The sequence below is a fragment of the Dioscorea cayenensis genome, chromosome 20 (assembly GCF_009730915.1).
Source record: "Dioscorea cayenensis subsp. rotundata cultivar TDr96_F1 chromosome 20, TDr96_F1_v2_PseudoChromosome.rev07_lg8_w22 25.fasta, whole genome shotgun sequence".
Classification (NCBI taxonomy): domain Eukaryota; kingdom Viridiplantae; phylum Streptophyta; class Magnoliopsida; order Dioscoreales; family Dioscoreaceae; genus Dioscorea; species Dioscorea cayenensis.
Genome location: NC_052490.1, coordinates 27,472,267 through 27,484,736, shown reverse-complemented (window position 1 = coordinate 27,484,736; position 12,470 = coordinate 27,472,267). Strand labels below are relative to the sequence as shown.

Here is a 12,470-nt window from a genome sequence, read left to right as displayed (position 1 = left end):
ATATTATAATCCATTGGTAAATTACAAACGGATTTATAATCCGTTTGTAAGATAGTAACGGATTAAAATAACAATTACTCTAATGGTTCTAGCACACTTTGAGCAAGATCAAAATGTGCTTGAACACAACCTAAGTGAAGAGCAGAACAAAGCCGAGAAGCCTTGGAAACAGTGAACGGCGGCCAACTTCGCTGGATCGAGTCGAATCAGAGTGGTGAGAGAGGAAATTTAGGGTAGGGAGTGTGTGTGTTACCAGTTGGGCGGGGATGGACCTCGGATCGAGCGTTGGGGCGGGCGGTGAATCTTGAGATCGTGCAGAGTGATGGCGTCGGGCTCACGGGGCCGGCGACGTGCGGAGTGATGGCGTCAGGATCAAGGACCTCGACGCAGGTGACCTCGGCGATGAGAGTGTCGGCGAAAGAGGTTAGGGTTTGGGTGAAGAGGAGACAGAGATCATGGATTAGTGGGTTGGGGGTGAAGAGGAGGCAGAGATATTGTGGTATAATTACGAAAACAACCTTGGTTTGACTTGGATTATATTATTATGGTGTGACTAGTTTTGGAAAGTTGTAAGTTTGCAAGTCCTTATATTTATTGACTATGTAGAAGATCTCATCTGTAACGAAATGGCAGGGGCAATGGCTATGGAGAGAGTAGCATTGCCCTGCTTTAACTTGTTGCGTTGCCTGATCACAAACAACCATATCCTCTTTTCTTCTAAGTTAGGTGAATATGTGAAACCCTTCCCTCCTAGTTAACACCAACTTCCTTGACCTACCAAAGAGGCGCTGTTTCAAGAATCAAAGTAAGATCTTTTGTTGTAAGTATGTGCATCTCATTTGCTTTCAATAGATTAGTGGTGATAGTGTTAACAGGGGCTTTTCCCATGTTCAAAAATGTCAGGTAAAAATCAGGGACCAGATGCTAGCAGTTAAGCACTTTGGAAAAGAATTATATTCTCACTTGACTTTTGTTGTAGCTTTGGATTGATTTTACTTATTAATATTTTAATTCCTTTGAGCAAATGGAATTTGTAACCATTTCTTGGTCTTGCTCTGGGGCAAAAAATTGTAAGATTGTAAGTACTTGTGGGATCATTATTTGGTCTCATATGGGTTAGAAGAGTCTTCTCTGCTGTGAGAGTTGCTTGCGCCCATTTCATGCCTAATGTGATCTTCAATTGCAGGTGTGGTGAAGAAAGCTAGAGGTCCATTGGCTATTGTGCAAGATTTTGGTAAAATGCTTGATAAAGGTTCAGATGAGTGTCGTGCTGCATTATCACATCTAAGAGGAAATCAGTCTTCCCAAGTGCTTCATGTTCTTACTCCTCTTACGGTTCTCTCGCTTTTCAAAAAGATGCTTGATGAGGTTGATGCTTTTCTAGGAGTTAACAACCCTACGGGTTCATTATTCTGTTAATTTTCCTTTTTAACATGAACTTCATTTTACAATGCACATGTTTGCTTGTTCTCTTGATATTATTACTTCTTGTGTTCTATAGGATTGTGAATTGTTGAATCTTTATGATAGGCCAGAAAAGCTTATTGTGACAGACGTAGCGATACCACCTTTAGCTATACGCCCTTCTGCTTTTGTTGATTTTGGAAGATCAAGGTTAGTTGTGTTCAAAATGTTGTCTATTGAGCTACCATAAGTCAAAGGGTTATGATAAGTAATCTTTGCCGACTATATTAATTTTTAACACATAATTATTGTTTCACTTGCAGCAATGAGGACAGCCTTACTAGCATTTTGAGGCTTATAATTAACACAAATTCTTTTCTTCGGGAGGAACTTGAAGGTTCTGGCTATTTATTCAAATGTTGGGTGAGATTCATTTTGATGGTTTTTATTTTTTTCTAGCAATTTTTTTGGACTGTTGCTTCTAGCTGTCTTGCTAAGCTTTTCAAGAATATTTGAACTATATATATATTTTCTTATGAAACCGCATGTGGAATTGTCACCTTGAAAAAAAAAAGTTTTGGGCTCTGTTTTCTGTAGAAACTAGTGCAAATGAAAATTACCTCACTTGGACTTCTCCACATGGCGTGTGGGGATTTTGTTATTGAAACTCAATTTTAACAAAACTTGGAAGAACTTTGAACTTCATTAAGTATGATTAGGAAATTAGGATTTGGTGGTGGTTCTTTTCTGTATGAGCCAAAAGAACACTTTTGTTTTTGTTGTGTTTTGTTTTTTGCTTTTGTTTTTGGGTTTTTGTGTGTGTGTGTGTGTGTGTGTTTTTTGGTGCTTGCCTAGGTGCTTGCGTGCATGCTTGTTTGTTTGTTATGAGCCACCCTTTATTCATTACAATATCACTTGAACAATGATCTATTCCATGAAGGACGCCTTTCTTTCTGACTCTTCTAATGTTGAAGATGCTCGAGTTGAAATTCTAAAATTGAATGTTCAGTTTTGTTTAAAACTGAACAGAGTAAGACACATCTTTTGACTTTTATTGGGTTAAGTTTGCAAATTAGGGCAATAAATATGGCATTTCAGTTAAATGGTCTTTGACTTCCATATATGTCAACAAAAATACAAGTGCCTCTGAATTCAAACCCCATTGCAATTTTAATTTTGCTCAAACCCAAATTAAAATTTAAGAAGGGCTTGATTGATAGGCATTAAATTTGGATCTTCTGTTGCCATATGCCTTTATTGGTGTACACAAGCTGTTGTACATAAAGTTACCCTTTGGTGCTGGCCCCTTTGATGAAGTACACCATGCACACAAATTTAGAAGCTAATAGGGTAAGATATTTCTAAACCATTTGTCTTGATTTCAGCAATCCTCGCTTAGACTCATTGGAGATAGAGTATTTGATATTGATATCATTCATCAACTCAGAATTTCTCTGATGTAAATTCATAAATGGCGGCATTTATACTACATTCTTGCCTTTAGCAGCTCTTTTTAATACAAATGCTCACACATTCGGTGGCTCCACTATATTGCTCTGATACAATGTTAGATTTTTATATTTTAGTACTAGTGGACCCTATATGGGCTCTATATGGGCTTAGGGGTCTTACACTAAAAAGTCTCAAGACTTAGTGGCTCAACCCCTATACCTATATAAACCCATTACACTTCTATTACACAACCGATGTGCTACTATATTTCTAACAATGAGCATTGTGCTTGAATGTGTGGCATGGATGTGTATCATGCATCTATTGAGTATGCTTAGTCATCAAATTTAAGTTATTGGTATTGCAAAGTGTTCTACTGCAGATTGCATCCAGTACCATCAAGGCCTTCTATCATCTGTGAATTGAATAAATTTATTATTTGGACTGTTTATTTTGTAGGAAATCTGGGCTCACCTTCAAACTCAGGTTGTTGAATATATTAATAGTGAAGCACCTTCTCTCACTGAGTCAAAGCATCGTGGTCTTATACAACGGCTTAAAGGAAAGCAAGGACGTTTTCGTGGCAACTTATCGGGGAAACGTGTTGAATATACTGCACGGACGGTCATTTCTCCTGATCCAAATTTGAAAATCACAGAGGTTTGTCTTGTAACCAGTTTAACTTTTCAGTTTCTGTGGCATATATTGGCTTTTTCTTTTTCCCAATCCTACATATGTATTTATGATATCTGTGATTTATTTTATTGTTTCTAGGTTGCAATTCCTATATTAGTAGCCAAGGTGCTAACCTTCCCAGAAAGAGTTTCTTGTCACAACATAGAGAAACTAAGACAATGTGTTCGGAATGGTCCATTCAAATATCCAGGTGCCAATTTTGTTGTGCTTCTGGATGGTACAAGGCTGTAAGTGCTTATGCACAAATCTTATAAGTAGAAAATTATCTAAATATCCTTGTGGGTATTATTTTCCTTATTGTTCCCTTCAATTTGCTGTGTTATCAATTGGTCCTTTGCCCAATTTATTCCTTTTTTTTATTTACTTTTGAAACCATTTTTTAATACCTTTGCTTCTATTTTATATTGCATCAGTATTTGTTCTTTCTTTTAACTTTTGTAATTGCAAGGGGCAATGGATGATAAAGTTAGTGAATTTGAAATGGATGGGGTTATTTGAAATAAAATTTATCCAATGGAATGTGAAAGAAAATATTCTGCTGGAACTGTTAAATAATTTTTCTTATAAAATGTGATTGATAGTAAAGCTTAACGGTTTAAAATAATTATCCTTCAAGCACTTGAAGTATGGTGAGAAGAAAAATGTTGCTGCTGAACTGAAATATGGCTATATTGTGGAAAGGCATCTGGAAGATGGAGATGTGGTTCTATTTAACAGACAACCAAGCTTACATCGAATGTCAATTATGGCTCACAGGGTTATACTTGTTCTTTATTACATAACTGTTGTTCTATTTAGTTTTCGTCATACTTATTTGTATTCATGTAGGCAAGGATAATGCCATGGAGGACATTGAGGTTCAACGAGTCTGTTTGTAATCCGTATAACGCTGATTTTGATGGTGATGAGATGAATTTACATGTTCCTCAAACAGAAGAAGCTCGTACAGAAGCTCTCATGCTTATGGGGGTATATTTTTTTCTTTATCGGATTTGTTTTAAATTTTGAAAGCTTCTCATCCCAACTATTGCATCTTTTGGTATTGTACAATAAAGACATCTCTGAGATAATTGAAGTTGTCTAGCTAGGGTGAATTGTGTGCAATTCTCACCAGGGAACCCTGTAGAAATGAGTGTGTGGCTATTGTGATTTGGATTAAACTATGCTACATGAAAAGGGGAAATTGTATTTTGTTATTACAATGTAACCTGTGGGAATGCCATTTAATTTGAGAATATTCAAGTAGGTTTTATGTTTCAAAGGACAACTTAATCTTTTCTAGTAGTTTGTTGAAGAATATCTTCTGGTTCATCGGTTTTTTCTTTCTTTCTTTATTTTTTTTTTTTTGAATTTCAATCTTACATATATTTCCAAGAGGCAGAAATAAGGATGATGTAATAAAATCATAACATAATGTTGAAGTTAGGATTTAATATTTTAAATGTAATCACAATTTTTTCTAGAGACGAAAGAAGCAGAAGTACTGCTAGCTTTAACAGGTGCTTTGCTGGTATCTTGATCAAATGACCCATAATGCAGTTATCAGGAGCTAGACTTAATTTTGGTATATTTATGTTTGTCAAATAGAGTATTTATATTTTTATAATTACTACAAAGAGTTATATTGTTGCTAGATACATTATGTATGGTCATTATCATTTATAGTTTGTTTAGGTATCTTTTACTTTTTCCATTTTTATGTATTTTACTTTTGTGGATCTTTCTATCATGAATTTAGATGTTATTTTATTAAATGTGATACTTTTGTTGTCAATTGTACTAGAACTAATTTAACAGTTGTTGAATTGGTTGTGAAAATGCTTTAGCTGTCTCTAGTCCTAGGATTTGGAAGTTTCTAGTTTTCCTTTCTGAATATCAATTACCTCATGATTGGGAATCTTTCCACCTTGGTTAGGATTACATGGAAAGTTATATTTAGTGATGTGTCGGCTTATGGCTTTAAAAGAGCTCCAAAAATAAAGACGACTTCTGAATTATAGAGGATAAAAAACTCAATATTTGATGTGTGTGATAAGATTTTTATGTTTTTACTTACTACTCAATTCTTCCATAACATAATTTTTTAATTATACAAATTTTTGGGATTTCTTTGCTCAGCCATTTAACCAGCTAGAATCTTATGATTGATAGCATGCCCCTTGGTTCAATTGGAAAGTATTAAGTTCTTATAATTAACATATTATCCTTAAGTAGTGATGAAAATATTTTTTTCCATTTGAATAGAAGAAGCTAATTTGAAATCATGCTGGCATCTTCGGATTTATTGATAAAGGGTGACAAAAGTAGTATGATGAAGAGAGATAATGGTTGATCATGATTAGTTATACGTTGGATGACTAATATTATTTAATGTCTTGCATAAGTTGGGTATATTGAATGTTGCAAGTATGAAAAATTTACATTTGCAAGCATTTGGAGCATGATTGGATTTTTAATGAAATGTGCTAAGCTGGTGTAGCCTAGTCAAGCATGAGCTCTACCTTGAGAGGAGATTGGGTAGGGTCCAACTCATGTGGGTTTGCCTTGATTGGTCTTTTAATTTTTAGATAATTTTTCAAGATGCATAATGCATGTATTACATATCATTTCATTTTTACATTATTTAGATGATGCTGCATAATGACATAACTATGTGCAACCTGGTCATCAATTTGTTTCTTAAATATGGTTGATCTCTATTTAAATCTCTCAAAGTGCCTTGCTTCAAGCTTCGTCTTGAGCTGGTCATTTTCTAATTAATTTGAAATTTGTCAAGCTTGAGCGCCAGCTGGCTTAATAAGTTGGGATCAAGCTTGTAACATTTAAATAAGTTTTTAAGTTTGAAATGCCTAAAAGTTTGACTTGTGGCTAACCAGAATCCTTTGACAGGAACATAGCAATTCAAAGAATATATGCACAATGATTGAAACTTGGCCAGAAAGCATGAAAAGTGAAAAAGTGAATATGAATAATCTGCATGCAAATCTCATACATAAGGAATCAGCCAATAGGGACTACGTGCAATTTCTCATAAGTGCCTCTTTTAGTTCTTCCAGTTCTTTTAGTCCATGAGGCAATCATAATATTGCCTTTATATTCATTTGGTGCCAATTATCTAATTTGGATTTGGATTTTTGTCTTTATTTAATGTTTAATCATCAAGATATTATATTTGCCATCACAGATGCTTTTGATGATTGATTCACAACTTGATTTCTGTTTTAACAGGTGCAAAACAATCTGTGTACACCAAAGAATGGGGAAATACTAGTGGCTTCAACACAAGATTTCTTGACCTCATCTTATCTCATCACAAGAAAGGACACCTTTTATGACCGTGCTACCTTCTGTCTTTTGTGCTCATATATGGGTGATGGAATGGAATCAATTGACATACCAACGCTAGCTTTAATCAAGGTGTTACGTTGTTCCCCTTCATTTACACTGATTTATTTTGCATCCAACAATTATTAGTGCTTTTAAGCCTCACAGAAGAGCTAAATTAATATTATATATTAAAAGTTTGGTGGTTTTTCCACGCCCAAATTTACCTTCATTTTCTATTTCTTTGCGTGAAATGGTTTTCAATTTGTTTTTTTTTATGTGTTTGATGCTCCTAACTTAGTTGAAAGCATTTATAGTTTTGAGATGGATAGAGAAGAGTAATAAAATAGTGAAAGCTTTAGAGAAGTTTTAACATGGAGAGGAAAGGGGGTTGCTGGTCAATGAGGTAGTGAAAGGAAGATGCTGGATGTAGAGATACAGAAGCCATTAGGGTTGGGAGAGAGATGATTGCCAGTGGGGTAGAAAGAGAAAAGGGATGATGAGTTAGAGCTAGTGAGCAATGAAATAGACTGAAGCAATAGAAAAAAATAGGTAGCATTGATTTAGATAGAAATGTGGCATGGTATAGTATGGGTAGTAATGCAGGCCAACACTTAAAAATGGAAAACTGGAAGAATTAGTACGCCAGGATAGAACAAGGGTGATGTATAGTTTAATGATGATTGGTCTGATAAACTGACAGACTTGGTAGGTTACATTGCCTTACCCATTGTTAATCTCTCACTAAAAAGAATGGGCATAAGGATAAAATCTTCTAGTCACGACCCTTATTTACAACCTTAAATAAAATAAATAAAAAAAAATCTTCCTTCCTGTAGCTTATGAAGGAAATTATGAAAATGGACAACTTGACCACTTATTTTAGGAGCTAAATAGCCACTTGCAAAATTCTGGGTACTTGGGCCAAAAGTCTGTTCATTTTAGAGAAAATACTGTTGACTGTATCAATGATGGACTGCAGGATCTATTAGCTTTTGGAAAGTACTGCTCTTTGCATAAGAGAGTGAATAATTTAATTTGAGAAATGTTGGTGAGGTAGAGTAGGTGATGGGGAAGGTAGAGATTGAGAGGAGGGGATATAAAGATGAAAAGGGCATGGGTGATAAGGCAGATGCAAAGTAGGTGGTGAGAGGTTAGAAGAATGGCTGGCAAGCTGGAGGGGTTAGAAATAGAAAATGAAAACTGTAAGGTGGTATTTGGTACCTTGCAAACAAATATGGGTTGGATGGGATTTTACTTGGAATTGAATAAAACAAATGTGCAAATGAGATGATCTTCCCATTACATTGTTTATTTGCATACATAACAACTTCTTTTTCCCTGCATTTTATTCACAATTCAAGATACTAGAACATAATGTTAGTTTTGAACATGTTAAATTTTATATAATTTATATTGATCTAAAATCCACAAATGAAAAATATTGAGTATATGATTCTCTTTTCCTGCACAGTTAACAATATATTTGAGCTAAAATGTAATCATGTTGTTTGTCATTTATTTCCATCTTAGTCATACTGTTTATCATTTATACCTTGTTTATACCATTTCATTTTTGCTTTTTGTGAATACTGTGTAGGATTTTTCTTTTGCCTACTTTTTTTTTGGAATAAATTAGAACATAATGCATCTCAACTATGTTGTTTCTCATTTAATATATTGGAAAAACAAGATGTTCCAATCATGTTATATTTATAACTAGTTGACACCATTTGATTTTGCTTATGTTGAATACTTGGTCTTCTGTAGCCTGTTGAACTTTGGACTGGAAAGCAGCTCTTCAGTGTTCTTGTACGGCCTAATGCAAATACAAGAGTCTATTTGAATTTTACTGTCAAAGAAAAAATCTTCAGTAAACTTGATAGAGTTTGCCTGACAATGTGTCCACGAGATGGCTATGTCTATTTTCGGAACAGTGAACTCATATGTGGGCAACTTGGGAAAGCTACCCTAGGTGAGGAACACCTTAGATTATATTGGTTACCTTGAATTTCTTGGTTTTTCTGAACTCCATTATGGTATCTGGTTTTATTTATACACTGCTATTTACATGGTACTTCTATTTGCTAACATATCAATCCTCTTATAACGAGAAATTTATATGATTTCATTACTTTATTTTTTTCAATATTTCCTTAGATAAATTTCCTATGAACTAGAAATCCAAATCTAAATGATCAACTAGCTATGTTTGAAGAAGATAGTTTGTTTTCCTTAGTGGGAATGATGACAAGAGGATATATTGGTTTGTATGTGGGTAGGGAATTTTGTTGCTTATGAATTAAATGACACTATGATGATGTTTAACAATTGGTCACTGGAAAAATTATGTGAGGTAATTCAGATTGTTGTAGGCTTTTCTGAACTTGAGGATAAGAGGACTTCAATGCATTTTACTCCATTGGAGGTCCCATCAGTGCAATCACAGTTGAGCTTGGATTTTAATGCTATGCTATGGGGACCTCTAATTTGGTTTATGTGTTAATTTCTTTTAGTATATTTGGGACATTTACTCTGCTAGTAAGAGAATAAGGTTTGAGAATTTGATTGATGCTAAGAAGTCCATGTTAGTGCATCCAAGAACCTGAAATTGGGAGGATGCTTGCAAGTTGCTAAAGAAATTGGAAAGAGGAATTAATGAGTGGATGTGGCTACCTTCCAGCGGTGCTTCAGTTGGAACTTTCCAGTTTGAGCTAATGGTATTGGCTGAGCTGCAGTATCATGTTGGTAAATATTTATTCTGGTCATTTTCAGTAATGTTTAGATTAATATGAAGTAGTTTCTAGCTGATGTTTATTGCCAGAATGTTAGTAATTTAAAGGGATGACTTTTGGGAGGCATTTAGTAAACATCATCAAATGTAGCCGCAGTTTGTGTGGGAACAGTGGGATGATAATAGGTGAGCTTAATGTTACTAGAAACTTGTTATTGAGAGCAGTTGCTACTGGTCGAACAGATGATATATTGCTGTTCTCTGATTTCTTTCTCTCTGGTTCTTTTAAAGTGAATTCCATTTACTGAAGTTCCAATGGCTGGAAGGCTGTTTTTATATGCCTGAAAATTTAAGCTAGTAAGAAGCTGGGTAGATACTTATAGGACTGATCAAAAGCTGTTGTTAAAAAATTAGTGTACTCGTGGATGGATCCCATTTTCTTGTACAAGACACTTGGAGAGTTGATTAAAGATGATGTTTGGGTGGTGTTGCAAGACTATATCATGGACAAGCAAGCTAGAAAGAATCAATTACTCTTTAACTGACTTAATCTGAAGTAGCAAAGTAAAAATGATGTAAAAGAACTTACTCATATAATTTTTTTTCATAACTGTGTATGAATATAGTCACAATGCTTGCTTCTTACTGCTTAAAGCTTTTATTGATAAGTTGCTTGATAAAAGCCCAAAAGGCTTTCGCTAAGGTAGAAACATATAGGAATGTGTAGTAGCGACACAAGTGGACTGAATTGATTTTTTGAAGCGTGACCTTGTTAATTGGGATGCCTTACTAGGACTGTTAGAGGCAAGAAGAGGCTTTGGTTAAAATTGGACTGAAGGGGGCAGAATGCATAATGTCAGTTGGTCTTTCCTCAAGAGAGAAAATGGCTGCAGCCTTTGGAATGAAATTTAGTCATCATCAGTACCTTTTATTTCTTGATAATAATCATTATTTTGCATTTTTTTATGCTGTAACAATATACTTACAAGTGAAATTTGCTGATAAAAGGAAATGGTAAGGGGGATCAAGCCAGACATTGATTTATTTCTTCCAATTCATAATCAGCTTTTTTTAATTTTCCCATTGTTCTATCTAATTTGGCCCTTTGGAACTAGAGTGAGATGATCATCATATTTTTTGGATTGCTATTCTCTTAAGGCAGCTGTTGAAATGCAGAGTTTAGTTGAAGTATTGGCAACTGCTCTATAAACAAAGCAAGGTTTTTTTTTCACTATGTCATCTAATTTTTTTTAATGTATGTAGAAGTACAATAGAATGCCTTATTTAAGGACTTAAAATGCATGCTGCCAAGACACAAAGCTCTTTTCAAGATGTGCTTTTATTAATCACATAGGCAATTTCATATTCAGTGAGGTCTCCATGCCGAGAGCATCTACTGATGTGGTAGGATGCAGTCCAACTGTGATTTAAACTAACATATTATGTCACATATTGAATGAGATGGCTGAATATGCAACCAAGTGGTTCCAAATGAGTTAAATTGTTGTGCTGCTGGATGAACTAGGGCAACAACACCCTAGAAAATTTAAGATTCACACCTAAAAATATAGCATTGTGCTAACATGAATTCATCTCATTCATTAATGGACTAATTTTTAGAAAAGATCCATTTCTTTCTTATAAGAGACTTGAGACCTTATCCAAGTGAAGTTTTCTGAATACAAATAAACCAGATAAACTCAAGATAAACACTTATCCGAACTTGAAATTTGCTGGATAAATGTATTGATAGATGGAATATAATTCAAAAACCAATCCACTAGATTTTCAGCAGTACCCTAGCCTGCAAAGACTCTGAGATTACCAAACTACTTTATAATTTCAGGAAAACACAAGATTTGGAATTTTAGAACTTTATAAACCAAATTGCGTTAAATAGTAGTGCTGTGAAAAGTGCTGACCTTATTCTGCATCAAATCAATTACTTTTGTAGATCTACCTATCATTGTTTGGCATTTGCAATGCCTTCTATCATATTGGTTTGTATTTTGATCATTGGTTTACTATGCAGATATTCAAGCTTTTAGGGCTTAGGAAAACAAGGCATGTTAAGGAGGTGAGGCAGTGTCTCAGGTGGTTTTGCATCCCAACCACCAAGATGCCTGCCTTGTAACTAGACACCAAATATTTTGACAAAAAATAATACTTCTTAATATATTGTTTCTGAATTCTTAAACAATATTCAGTGAGATTGTCGACAAAACTACTAAGCAAAGCCAACTAAATGTAAAAGGCACGTCAAAACTTCAAAATGGTCAATTTAAAAATTAAAACCATGCATGATTTCGAGGTTGATCTATACAGGGAAGTATGGTCGTGACTTCTGGCTCATAAATGTCAAAATGTAAAATATCTCTATTGCAAAGAAAGAAGTAATCCCAAGATTCAATGTCTTTCTTTCTCTCCAATCTTTGGTGCCTGTGTCACTCTACTTTCATAGTCCTAGGCTTCTAACACCTAATCTTTCTCTTCCTCAATCTCGTTGGAATTGACATCTATCTCCATTTCTTCATTATAGGATGTCAAATCTTCTACTTCTTTTGTTATTTACCAAAACTCTTTGTTTCATAATTTGGGTCTCTTGACTATGATTCTGGTTTAGTTTTAAATTGTGGGCATTCACTTGTTTGAGTCCTCCAACCTTGATTTGATAACTTGGGTCACATAGCTTGAGTTTGATCACTCTGATTGCTATTTGACATAATGGATTGATTTTTTTTCTTTTTATTATGCAATAGTTTTTTCCGGTAGTTAGGCTTGATTTGACCTTGTTGGGTCTTATTAAGATAATTGCAAGTGATGGAGCAATTTGCATACAAGACGAGCATTGTTTGGCTAT

General features: G+C 34.6%; 1 protein-coding gene across 1 annotated transcript; it reads left to right on the top strand.

The window, feature by feature from the left end:
* Positions 1–360: 360 nt before the first annotated feature.
* LOC120251375 (DNA-directed RNA polymerase III subunit 1-like) lies at positions 361–9,535 on the top strand. The gene is made up of 11 exons (XM_039259910.1): positions 361–499; positions 1,187–1,368; positions 1,502–1,614; positions 1,728–1,827; positions 3,316–3,516; positions 3,631–3,779; positions 4,168–4,309; positions 4,381–4,521; positions 6,781–6,969; positions 8,647–8,851; positions 9,456–9,535. The coding sequence occupies exons 1-11, from the start codon at positions 361–363 to the stop codon at positions 9,533–9,535; spliced, it is 1,641 nt and encodes a 546-aa protein (XP_039115844.1).
* Positions 9,536–12,470: the final 2,935 nt, after the last annotated feature.

Coding starts and splice junctions, on each gene's coding strand:
- LOC120251375 (XM_039259910.1), top strand. CDS start 361: ATGGCGTCAGGATCAAGGACCTCGACGCAGGTGACCTCGGCGATGAGA. Junction 4,522..6,780: donor AAGCTCTCATGCTTATGGGG/GTATATTTTTTT, acceptor CTGTTTTAACAG/GTGCAAAACAATCTGTGTAC. Junction 6,970..8,646: donor CAACGCTAGCTTTAATCAAG/GTGTTACGTTGT, acceptor GGTCTTCTGTAG/CCTGTTGAACTTTGGACTGG.